Here is a 13,984-nt window from a genome sequence, read left to right on the forward strand (position 1 = left end):
CTCCAGCGATTGGTTGACATGAGTATACCTTGAAGGCCTTGGAATGGTTCCAGGCTTTTATAGCGCACTCATCCAGAACTCAATTTGTCTGACTGCCACCTTTCACCGCGAACCCCATCAAAACAACCTGGTGAGTCCCTCAACGCTCCTTCTAAGCCTGACCCTTTTTAATATTTGCATGCCCCTCCCACCAGCTGCCATCATCACATCATTCGGCTCCGATATAGTATGACACGGAGACGTAGATGAACATATCCACTGCAGAAAAGGTAGGGGAGGCATGCTTGGTTACCCACAGGAGGTGGCTGGGTGGTTTCCAAATAATATTCCTTTGAGAAACCGCTTTGATCCACTTGTGGGCATGGATGAGCAAGACTGACCATCACAAAATTCCCCTGGTAATGCCCTGATAGTAGGAGAGCCCAGCCAAAGGGAGGAGGGGGAAAGTTGTAACGATAACTTATGGGAGAACGCTCCCATGGGTGACGATCGCGCTTCTAACCCCCATGCTCCGGAGGCTGGTATTAATATAGAAAGTGCATCAAGCACAACTACTTTAGTGCAAATCCCGGAAATATCACCTGAGTCAGTCAGAAAGAACCAAAGCGAATCAAGGATGTGCCTAATTTCATGGAATATTGCTGGGCTTGCCTCAAGATTGGAGGATGAGGCATGGTTAGATTTTGTGGGTGTCTGTGACATTTTGTGCCTCCAGGAAACATGGAGCCGTTCTGCGCAGAATATTGAGGGCTTTTTTGCCCTTAACACACTAGCGGTACCTTCACAGGCGGGTAGGGCCAAGGGTGGTTTAATGACAGCAATTTCATTGAAACTGTGTAAACCTGTAATCACTAAGATAGTTGACACCCCATGGTTTCAGGTGTTGATGGTGGTGAATTTGTTCCCTGAACCATTGTTACTAATTAATTGGTATTATAATATCTTTGATAACAATGAGATAACTGTTATGTTGAAGTTGGAGGAAGCCATAGCTAGGGCACGTCACGAGCAACCACTACTCTTTGTCATCTGGGTGGGTGATTTTAACTGCTCGTTATGCACCCATGGGGACACGAAGGTGTGTGGTTTAAGAGACTCTTATGACTTTCCCTTGACTCACTTTAAACACACACCCCAGGGAGATGCCTTAAATAATATCATTATTTTAAATGATTTATTCATAGTAGAACCCTGGGTCGGTCCAGATTTGGCTCCAATACCAACCTTCCAGGGAAGTAGAGGTATAACAAGTTTCATTGATTTTGCAATTATCTCCAGTGGGTACTCTCACTATGTGGACAAACTGGAGGTAGTTGTTAACGCTGCCAGTGACCATAACCCTTTGATCTTATCCCTCCTGTGTCCTGTTAAACCCAAACATTCTGTCTGGGAACAACCAATAAAGTATAACAGAAATCAAGGTATCACTCTTAAATGGGGCAAAATAGACGCAGCAGGTCTTGAGGATGAAATAATACATGGACACAGCCAAGAATATGACGCATGTTTATCATCGACAGCTAACCCCGAAAAGGTTATAGGGAATTTTGAGTCACTATGTGGGCATGTAGCCGAACGGCTTACAAAACCAATTGGGAGAAATAAAAGGTTAGGGCCCAGGTGGTTTGATGCTGCATGCTCGGCAGCACATAAATCCCTGAAAGTGGCATTAAAACAAAAACCTAGGAATATAGAATTGGTTAGGGTGTCTAGATTGGCCTATAAAGAAGCCATTAGAACAAGGAAGCTGGATCTTAAAAATAGAGCTTGGGAAGATCTAGAAAAGGCCTCAGAATTGAAAGACAATAGGCTTTTCTGGGAAGTGATTAATCGTCCCCTTTTTATAAGCAATGGCAAGGACAACATGGTGATGCAGATCGCATGTGAAACATGGGAATCACACTTCGGGGATATTTTTAATCCACATAGAATTTCACTCAACGAACCCCCAATAGGAGACTCTAGGGATTTGGTGGTTTCTGAATCCTCTTTGTCCCTAAGTTTATCGCTTTCCTTACAAGAAGTGGAAGATGCTTTATTGAAAGGCATATCACTAAAAGCTCCTGGTCCTGACCTAGTCCCATTGGACTTTTTTAAGCATAACATTAAGATTTGGGCTCCTCTTTTGCTAAACGTATTTAGAGCAGTTGTCATTTGCCGTATTCCAACTTCATGGAAGGAGGCAGTAGTGGTGCCGATTTTTAAGAAGGGCAACAGATCTGATCCTCGGTGCTATCGCCCAATCTCACTTATCGATGCATCATGTAAAATATTGGGCAGGGTCATATTAGCCAGATTAGAAACCTGGGCAGACTCGGTGGGCCTTATTGTGGATTCCCAATACGGGTTCAGAAAAGGCAAAGGCACTGTTGAACAGTGCCTGAACCTGTCTCTGATTATAGGGAAATACGTGAAGGCAATGAATTCTTCCATCCATCTTGCCTTCATGGATCTCTCTAGTGCATTTGACACTGTCTGTCGAAGCAAGTTGTGGAAAATGATGGAGGCCATGGGTTTCGAGGAGCCCTTGGTTCACTTGCTTCGTAGACTTCATGCAGCAACCACTGTAGCCATAAGGTTCGGGCCAGGGGGAGAGAAAACTAAATCCATTCCCTCGACTGAGGGCGTCCGTCAGGGATGTATTTTAGCCCCCTTTTTGTTCCTAGTTTATACTAATGGGCTGGAAAAATATCTGTTGGACCACTGCCATGATTTTCCAAAGGTTAATGGGAGGAGCATACCAATGCTCTCCTATGCCGATGATACGGTATTAATGACACTTACAGGAAACAGTATGCAGCGCTGTCTTGATGCTTTCCATAATTTTATGTTGGATCTAGACCTGAAGGTAAATTTTACCAAATCTTTTGCCATGGTCTGTGGCCCAAAGAGCACAAAAACCAGAAAGTTTGTAGTAAATAATGACATCATTGAAAAGGTGGAAAATTTTAACTATCTGGGAAACCTTTTCAACAACAAACTAAGTTGGGCCCCTTTAATGAAAACTCGAGTCCAGAGTGCTAGTCGCTCAATTGAAGGTTTGTTCCGCTTCTGTGGGAAGTTGGGTCAAAAACCTGTCAAGCATCTAAAAACTTTGTATATAGCAAAATGTTTGTCGGTAGCTACCTATGGGGCAGGGGTTTGGGGAATTGAAAGCCCTGACACAATACAAACCATGGAGAACAAATTTCTAAAGCGGGTACTGGCTATCCCAAGAAGTTCTTCAAATAAATTTGCCCACGAGGAGATAGGTCTGAGTCATGTGAGTGATACCATTCATCTTTCCCCCCTATTATTATGGGGTAAAATATGGCTATCAGAGGATTTACAGCTGTCTAGAGACATCCTCCGGGATTGTTTACAATTGATGAACATGAATAAGATCCCGTGGTTATGCTATGTTAATGTAACACTCCATAAAATAGGCTTGGGTGACATTTTTGATAACCCCGAAAATATTCGGGGAGATATTAAATCTGTTATCAAAACAAGTTATTGGAAATCCTCGCTTGTGCATTCCTTGGTTAGTACTCACGCTTTTAAGGTTACTTTACAGCATCAGTTTTATTTAACCTTTACAAATCATGTACAATGGCGATTCTATTTGACGAGGTTTAGGTTACACATTTTGCATTTTCTTTTTGCGTTTCCTAAACAGGGGAGTTGGTGTGAGAGACTGCCCCCCTGTCCCTGTAACAACAGAATAAGCCAAAGTACTATGCATCTTGTTCTCTTCTGCCCCCTATACAAGGATCCGAGAATTAGGTTCATTAAGCCGATCCTTAAGGAAAAGCAACCATGCCACTATAAAGAGGGTTATGACCATTTGCTATCTCTGTCCACATCTGATGTTTGCTGTGCAATGCTAAATTTTATACGTGTGTCACTTTCGATTAGGAAACGGTATGGTTAAATTTGTTCCCATGAACTTGTCTGTAGCCCATGTATATTGTTGTTTTTGACTTTGTTGTCTTAGATCTCAATGTAATATGGGTATTTGGAAATCATGATTATTTTAACCGAATATGATTGAAAAGTTATGGGCCAAAACTGTGATTATATTAACCAAATGTTTTCTATCACTAAAATAATGGTATACCTTTTTAATTGTTTTTAAATGAAATTTAATTCATGTATTTAAAATGTACATTTTGACTTTTATGGTTCTTGTTTGAATCGAATAAAGTTTTTGATGATGATGATGAGTCAGTTTCCTGCAAGGCACGTGCCACACTCCCAGCTGGAGGAGGGAGACCTGCCTGAATGTGGAGAAGACAGCGACCATACTGTTCGGTAAAGCCACCGCCTTCAAGTCTAATGAATGGTGGTCCAAAGAATTAGGACCCTGTCCTCCTGGCAGACTTCGCCAAGAAGTCTGCATCATAGTGAACAGAAACTGGTCCACGAAAGAGCAAATGACTACAGTCTCCACATCCTGCCACAGCATTCTCCGCATGCCCTGTAAACATAAGTGGCTCTCCTTAGGGCCTTGTAAAACAGTCGCTCAGGCTCTGGTAACCATTTGGCTTATCCATAGCAATGCTTTATACGTTGGCGTTCAAGGAGATCTTTTGAAAAGACTGTAGACCATCTAGTACACAGTGGTATGGTTAGTTGTTAAACTTTTGGTCCACCCACTCCTCCTCCAAACCTACCTGGAGGTCACTCCACTGGCTACCAATGTGCAGGCGGGCCATTTGTCGGTCTCGCCTGCGACAGCGCAGGCGCTGGCATGTGCTCTAGTGAGAGATACTGTATACAAAATAAGACTGTTAAACATTCAGTGGCTTTATCGTCGCTTTTTGCTGCATTCTAATTGGCTAGCAAATGCTGGCTTCACTTCTTCTTTCAGCTGGAGCAAGGACCAAGTACTGATATTTGTCTTTCAGCTGAGATTGAGGTACTACTTTTACTACTTTTATTTCTTCTACTTCCCTGTTGCCCTTGTGTAATCTCTTGTCATTTGTAACTATGTTTTACTATACCACTCACCTCAAAGATGCCCTTTTCTCTGTTTACTGTGACAAACCATGTTATCTGCAAACAAATGTATTTTCACTAATACAGAGACATGGATGCAATTGTTTCCTTTATGTGATAAGATTTTTGCCAAATGTCATCATTTTTTTTATTTTTCATGCTTGGGGAGTTTAATTACTTTGCTCCGAATCACAGAGTTGTTGTGCTGAGAAATAACATGCATTGGCAAAGCCCATAGGTCATGCCGTTGAGACTATTGGCTCTGCCATTGCCTTTTGTTCATGCTGTACAGCATGGGCATTGCTGACTTTGGTAATGATTTGTGCACATGCTGTATAGCAGCATGGCTCAAAATGTTAATAAAAAAAGAAGACTATGATCCAGCGTTAATGCACTTTAAAAAAAAGTACAAAAGCCCTGGCTAGGTCGTAGCGCTTTCTTAAATTTGTTTTAGCCACACTGCAAAGCATCTACGCTGCTGTACAGCATGACTACAAAACATTGCCAAAGCCAATAGCTCTTATAGGAGAGATCTGTTGATTTTCCCATGCTGGTTAAACTTCTGTGTGTGAACAGAATCTTTATGTAACCCAGCTATGGTTCTGCGCTCATCTTCACGATGCCTCCACTTTATCCCCTGGAGCCATCTTGCCAGATCTGGCGGCCGATCCTTTTCTTTTCTGGTCGCACACCACTGGAATACCTTCCTACTGCATATTCGCCTTACTACCAACTGTCAGTCTTTGAAAAACTGCAGAAAACCTGCTTATTGAACCACTCAGTTCTGTTGCCCCTTTCAGGCTCTTCTCCAACAGTATTACCTTTGACTCACCAGGATATGATGCTCTACAAATACAGGTAACATAACACACCAAGAGCTTCTTGTTCACTTAAAAAGTCCATGCAATACAGCTAAATATGAACATACTAGTACTCTATATGATCTTAGTGCAAAGCAGTTCAGCAGTACAGTCTGTGAGTCTGTGCCTCCTCTTTTTAATCCAGAAGGTGTGTGAAGAGGGTGGGTGAGGACCAGTCAAGCCCAGATCACACCTTGGAGAATAAAGGGCCAGATGTACAAAGCCAATTGCTAAATCAAAGGATTTGCAGTCACTAAATGGCTTTTACATATATACTAAACCCATGTTGTGATTCTGTAAGAAATGCATTATGAATTGACATTTGGAAGGGAGTGTTTATGGCATACCTTCCAAATTCTGATTTGTATTACTATGTATTTGCAATTTTGGACACAAATCATTGATGGGTTACTGACTCCACAACCAAAGTGGTAACACATTCGTAAAGAGGAAGGGGTGCCTAGGGGAATGAAAAAATTTATGTTCTGGAGTGAACAATGGTCCATAGGAACACTACCAACTCAAACGCTTCCAAGTAAAACAAGGTGCATTTAAAAGAAAAAAAGTACTCAAATGCCATCACAGACATGGCGGTCTGCTGACACCATCAGGCACCATCCCTAAGATGGCGTACATTCAGAGTGAGTCGCAATTTGCAACCTACCTCATGAATACTGATGCAGCAGATTAAATTGCTACCCACCACAAATGTGAATTTTGCAAACCGACCTATTACTATATAGCACGATTCACAAAATCTGAGCGGATTTGCAGAAAGTCAGTGAGCAGGTTGCCACCACATTTTGCAAATCAATTCTTAGTACACCTGACCCGGTGTTCTCCTTTACACACACTGGAATTGTGAACCATCAGGGGCATTAGGCGAACAATACATAAGCTTAAATAAAATTTTTGTGCCAACGCATTTCCCAGAGACAGAAGATAAGGGTGCAAATGGAATGCCCCTTTTCTGGGCTGGCAAGACATTTCACAGCTTTCAGCTACAACTCTTAATCTCTGCATCTACTAGCTTACTGTAGTGTCATCTACCAACCACCGCAGCTCCCTTCAGATATAGCTTAAGCTCCATGCCCTTAACCACTCATAAAGCAGTCCCGTCAGTACCAGAGATCTGTGGGCCATTACATGCCCACAGGTCTCCTAGAGATATTTTTTAATTTTACATTATGTTTTTTAAACTTTGCTTTAAAAACTTTTCAAGTGGGTGGCAGGCTCCCATCACCGCATTCCATTTGTGCACTGCTTGCGATCACGATCTTTGTGAGTGGGTTCCAACCTATGCCAAGATGGAAGCTGTACGTGTTTATGCAATGGTGATAATATTTGACTGCTTTTGTAAAACAATCAAAGGGGTCGATCTTGCACACACATTCCTTTGGCCACTGGGGTGGGCCTATTTGAATGTTCTTATAACATTTTATTACAAAAACATTCAAAGATGATTACCTGTTAGTGCTTGTAGGGGCAGTATTTTTTAAATAAGGATTTACAAAAACATAAAAAATAAATTTGTAAAGCAAACAGGCTGGCAGCCAATTTCAGACCTATTGGCTTTGGCAATGCTTGTTTTCTGTCATTACAAAAAAGTTCACCCTAAGCATTCTGCCTAAGCCTTATGCCGAGGACAGCTGCCTCCAGGCTGTGCCAGAATGGGATGAGTTCTTAAATCAGTTACCCTTCTGGAACAGTATGCAATGCTGCAGTCTCTGCTCATTCCTGGAAATAGCTGCAGCTTCAACCCTCCCTTCATTTTATCCTTGTGTTAATGGCCTGATAAACAATGGGGTTGTCTTTAAATTGAAAAGCAAGCATGAGCAGCCTCATTATTAGGATAATAATTCGGTATTCAGATTCCTCGATTAAAATTATATATTTTATATTGAATTCCCAATCAGTCTGCACCTAAAAACACTCCTTTCTTCTTACAAAAATATCAAAAATCAATACATTCCCTACTTTTTTCCCCAAACTTTATTTTCCATTTTCACAGTGATATACAACAAAAAGACGGCATGTTAATTACGCATCGCAACCTTACAAAGTATATTGTTCAGAGAAATGACCAAGTACATAACGCACACTGGTATTCGGGGTGACATACACATTTCTTTACGAAATCAACGATTAGTCAACCTGCACTCGTCCCTTTATGCCAAGGTTTATGGCCCACCTCACGCATTTTAGAGGCGCTTACGTGCATCAGAGACAGTCTCGGAGGTCTAACCCACCCTGGCAGGCACTGTTCCTGCCAACTGCTGCAAAAGGGGTGGCGAGCCAACTGTAAGCAGATAACACTTAAGTGGCCCCCTGATGTCCCGTGGCCTGGATGCCAAGGGCTGTGTCATGGCAAATAGTTCACTATTCGTATTACAACATACCAGACTATTGAGCCGGGCTTTTGTGGTAGGGGTACCTTTGCTCCCCCAGTGGAGTGCTATCTCTCTCCTAGCCAATAGCAGCGCAATAGATGTAAATGTGCCTATTGGCTTAGGGATCTCTCGCACGTTCCCCAACAGAGCCATTACAGGTACAGGAGCTATAGTATAGATAAGAGTGAAGATGGCCCTCCAATAGCATCCTATTTTTACACAATTCCAAGTAATGTGGGCAAAATCAGCGTGGTGTGCACCACACTTGGGACAAGTGTGGCCGATTGGGGTCACTCCTGTGAACTTTACTCATTAGTCTCTTCCTTGACATATCCTAGGTATAAAGGTAGAACATTTCTACCATACTGAAGAACGCATGGCGAGAAACGCTTCTATGCGCTTAGAGTCTTATTTTTGCTTTTTATCCTTTGTAATGAACACATTTTGTTACTTATTGCAAGAATGCAGATAATGTCTTCATTTTTAGATTCACAATTCTTTACTGTACATGACCATTCATTTTCTAAATACGCACCGTGACTTCCATACAGAAAATGCTGCGATACGCTTAGTCACACTACTATCTCTTAAACACAAATTATTTAACATGGAAAGTACTGCCAGGGTTTGCACTGTTCCATTGTATTTCAACACATGGATACAAGAATAATACAGTGAAACCAAGCTCCACCTAACAGCTATATTGTATTTTACTCTATTGAGTGTGACTATTACAGCTTAAAAATCATACATGCTTCTGATAAAAATAACCATTTTCCTCCTTGAACAATAAATACTTGAGCCAGTTAATAGCAATCATTACTTTGTAACATGCATGAACAGTCGCCATGACGTTTAATTTAGAGAGAACCTTACAATAATTGCACTATAAAAGTCTCAAGCTCTTAACAGAACAGCTGCACTCCTAAGATATTTAAGTATTTGCATAACAGCCTCTTCATAGCTCAATCATATAATTTGACAACTACTTTAATTGGCTTAACATTATATGTTTTAGGGAATACACCATTTCCAAATTGGATTTGATGCATCTCAGTGACTAATGTGTTTCTCTGTGGGAATCTTTACTGCCACATTCAAAAATGTTCTCTGGAATTAAAGTAGATTTTTCTGGAGTGTACGGTTTTACTTTAAAGAGCCTCAATAAAGCACACAAGCATACATGTCAGAGTGAAACACTTCTACTGATCAAGAAACACAATAGATACAAGCAATAAAATGACATATGAACTGAAACTTAAGAATACAGGGTTCCTTTAGTGACTCAATACATTTCATAATAAGAGTGTTTGTTTCCACTGTCCACAAATTTGCACAAATACTCTAGGTGGAAAACCAAAACTCAAAGGAAGCCATCAGCATAAAATCTAAATACCATTTGAAAAAACTGGAATAACAGTGTGGTTCCAGAATTTGGTTATTTATTGTCACTCATCAAGATAATGTTTTGTAATCATAGAGTTTAGATCAATACTTCCGATCAGATTAATGGACAAGGTTTTTCCTTACTACACCGTTGATGTCAAGCACCACGCTACATTCTCTTGTTCATCACCGTCAAGCCAGAGATTGGTTCTCAGTCTTGGGTACCCTTTGAATCAAAGACTTGTTTCTAGAATTTACAATTCCATTCAGGAGCAGATGTCAAATGACACATTTTACTTCTTAAGGGAAAGGAAACCACAACGACAACGGGGATGATCTACAATGGAGCCATTCCACAGTCAAGACATTTAGTGTCAATACTATTTGTTCTTCTCACTAGTTGTTCTTCTTACTAGCTCTCTGAGTGTTGTAGTATTCAATAACTTGCCACATGAAAGTTTAACATGTGTGCAAGTCTGGGAGTAATAAAAAATGATCCCACATCTCTGGAGGATTCCACAGATGGAATTTGATCCATCAAATAAATAGTGTGGTGGACAGTGTCAGCTCTAGAAATGATCTCTAAGGTGGGGTCACAAAATGGCCCACAGATAAAACTGTTATGGGTACCCACAAAGGGCTCTTGTAGAGAGTGTGCATGTGTGAAGATATAGACGTATATGCTTTTTGCAGTGAAAGGTATTTAGATATTAATGTATGTGGTGGTGTCTATTTTTATTTTCCTGTTGTCACACACAGAGGCAACATTCAACAGCTGTGGTGGGGGGCCAAAGGAAAGGACAGGACAAACAAAGCTGTGGCAGAGGCCCCATCTACCCCCCACCTTCCAAACAGATGCCACGAGTGGTGGAGAAAATTCCACCAGTGGTTCCTCCTCTGGATTTAGCACTTCTGCCAGAAATCGGAGAATTTTCTGTTATCAATCAACATTAAATCAGGCCTTGAGCCATTTCCCATGTCCACATAGAACAATTTTTCATTTAAAAGCCAAAGTTAGATGTGGGAGGATTTAATTGTATTACTTCAAAGCCATTGAAAACATCAGTAGACAAGGAAAACGAATGATAAAAAAGTACTAATTGAAAATTCTTACACTGAGAATGTAGCTTATAGTTGAGATATTTTTTTAAGATTAACAAAAAAGCCAAAAAACCAGACTAACATCCGATGCTGCTAGAAAACTTCGGTAAGTGACCATATATTAACTTACACATGCCTCAAAATTCCCCAGTACTAGAGCTGTGATGGTGGGAGAGCCTCCCAAAGTAGTGCCAAGGGAGGTGTCTTTGTATACACATTTATGCCTCAGGATAGCAACAGAACCACCTCTTTAAGGGCCAGATGTAGGTAGAACTTATTTACCGATTCTTAATTACCGAATTTTACCGATTCGGTAATTAAGAATCGGTAAATAAGAAGGGGTGTATGTAGGAACATCCAGATGTTCCATTTACCGAATCAGTAAATATCTGTATTTACCGATTCGGTAAATACCGACCGGTAATGCCCCATTCATTCCTATGGGCTTTGAAGCCCATAGGAATGAATGGGGCATTACCGGTCGGTATATACCGATTCTGACAAGGGTGCAGGGGGTGTCACTTTGACACCCTCTAGCACCCCCAAAAAAGGTTCGGGGGCCATATGGCAGGCATACCTGCCCTAAGGGCAGGTCTGCCTGTCATATGGCACAGGTGTGCATGCACACATGTGCATGCACACCTGAATCGGTATTTTACCATCAAATTGAATTTGATGGTAAAATACCGAATTTGTAGGGCTTGTGGGACTCAGAAGAGTCCCACCTACATCTCAATTTTACAGATTCTATAAAAATACCGGTCGGTAAATTTACCGACCGGTATATTTACCGAATCGGTAAAATTACTGAAATGGCCTGTTGCAATCCCCCTACATCTCAAAAGCCAAATACCGGTCGGTAACGGCCGAAATCGGCCGTTACCGACCGGTATTTGGCTACCTACATCTGGCCCTTAAATGTCTTAAGTTAAAAAAGTGAAAACGCTCCACGATCGTCCCCAAGAGATGTACATATTATAAGCAGCTGAATCTCGACACAATTTTGTGCGACAATGCAAGGTGGGAAGCAAAAGGATGTTCTCCTACCTTCTCTTGCAAGCGAAGGTTGCTTCAAGACAGGCAAGCGACGCAGTCTGTGCCTGCTGATTTGGACCAGCCCCTTAGGGGAGATTTTCTTCACTGTCTGCATCTTTGGCGGCGTTCTCCTTCTGAGATAGTAGCGACTTTTTATGCTATCCTGTGGTAGTGGGTTGCTTTTCTTATCTGTCGGGGAGCTGCATGGAGACAAAATAGTACAATGACTACAAACAGCCCTTCTTCCCACCACTCAGCTTCTGAAGGACACATAATACAGATAGTATGCAACACTTACTTAGATACAATCGGACTTTTGGCGTAAGAGCACATAATGGTTTTGTAAATAAATCAGACAGGACCCACACAAGCCCCACTTGAACAATCTCTGCAATATAACTAGTATGTGTGCATTTACTGAGAAAGGAACCAGATGTTCGCATGAATTAAGAATACTCTTAATACAACCAATACCAATCACACCATTATGGGATGACGCAGCTCAGGTAGGAACAAGGCATGCACACACTTTATGCATCTCTATAACATCACCACTACTTTTTACACCATTATTAGTGGACTTAGTATGAGCAATGACCAGACATGCTCTGGCTTAAAGACTCTCTAGATAACTATCTGTATGAGCCTCGCCATATCAGTATGAAATGGCAATGGCAGGGAATTAAGATTATCTATAATAACCCTAATATCAGTTGCATCTTTAAGGCATGACCTAGTTCAGACAGAAACTAGACATGTCTGGAGGACTGTGCTTAGACTTGAACCAGACATATCCTTTTACAAAAATCTCAATATCACCAGTATAGTCATATAATTACAGGATAACTTAGCCCAGACATCATGGGGACAGAATATGAAAACCTTTGCACGTAACCGTGTGCTACTCTAGTAGTAAAAGTACATGGGAACCATTTACATTGTTGGATTCGCCATCAGGTTCAGACACGTATAGACGTCCAAGGACCCATTGCTTGCTTTCCCGTCGCCAAGAAAAGTTTTGCTTTAAGCCATCATTCGGTTTCCTCTTTTTACTCGACCCACTCCAGAAATAGTCTTTGAAGACTGGGCCTCCTGGTTCCCGGGGCACCCTGTTCTCTGGGGCCCTGCACCTTCCTTACTCACTCCGGAAAAGGAAGTGGTGTAGAGGATGATGGAACTGACACCCTTGAAGAGAATGCCTCCAGTGCCACTCGAAGTACCCCAGGGCCGACCCCCACAGTACCTGGAAGCTGTGCCTCGCCCCAGACTATGACGACACCCACTGCGACTACTGTTTCACCTTCAGGAGCAAGAAACCCCTTAGCTACACAAAAAGATGATTGACGAAATGCTGAACATTGTCAAACATTCACCCCGACGGAACAGCACGCGTCGTACCGCCCCATATCTCTCCTAAATATTGAGGCTAAGATTCTGGCTAAAGTGCTTGCTAACCGGTTCCTGCCTTATATTATGGGGCTGGTTCACCCGGATCAGGCCGGGTTTATGCCCGGTAGGGCAACTAGTCATAATATACGAAGGGCACACGTCGCGGTGGCGGCTATTCAAGGCACTGGGGTCCAAGCGGCACTCCTCCTGGCGGACATTGACAGAGCCTTTGACTCCCTGAGCTGGACTTATTTATTTGCGCTTCTGCCTCGGCTTAACCTGGGGCCTCACTTTTTGTCCTATTTGAGACTCTTGTATACGGATCGGACGGCGTCGGTCAGGGTGGCAGGGGCCGTATCATCCAAATTTTCCATTGCGCGCGGTACGCATCAGGGGTGCCCCCATTCCCCATACCTGTTTGCCCTGGCGATGGAGCCGCTTGCGGCTTGGGTGCGGCTGGACGTCTTGTTCTTTCTCACGCAGCTTGATAGGTCGGGACCGCGCCTATTAGAAATTATGCAGATATTCGGCGAGACCTCAGGTCTCTACTTAAATCCTCGTAAATCGGTCATATGGGTGCTGGGGGACGGCCCAGGTGTCGGGGAGTGGGCTTCCACGCTGCAAACGGCGGTGGGAGGTATTAAGTATTTGGGGGTGTTCATCTCCGCGAGTCCCGCGCTCTCCTGGGAGTGCAACCTGTTGCCGGTTTGGGATAGAGTCCGCTTGGAGATGAAGACGTGGTCCCGAATGCCCCTTACTAAATATGGCAGATCAGCAATTTTTAAGATGGTGGCTCTCCCCCGATTACTCTATCAACTGCAAAATCACCCATACCTGATCTCG

General features: G+C 42.5%; 1 protein-coding gene across 1 annotated transcript in view; it reads right to left on the reverse strand.

Moving 5' to 3' along the window:
• Positions 1–13,984, reverse strand: part of ZC3H3 (zinc finger CCCH-type containing 3) — a 1,704,695-nt gene that overhangs the window by 1,593,596 nt on the left and 97,115 nt on the right. Inside the window, exon 3 of the mRNA XM_078686633.1 lies at positions 11,765–11,952. Coding sequence (XP_078542759.1) covers positions 11,765–11,952 — 188 coding nt within the window. The remainder of the gene's footprint in view (positions 1–11,764; positions 11,953–13,984) is intronic.

The sequence above is a fragment of the Lissotriton helveticus genome, chromosome 4_1, assembly GCF_964261635.1.
Source record: "Lissotriton helveticus chromosome 4_1, aLisHel1.1, whole genome shotgun sequence".
Taxonomy (NCBI): domain Eukaryota; kingdom Metazoa; phylum Chordata; class Amphibia; order Caudata; family Salamandridae; genus Lissotriton; species Lissotriton helveticus.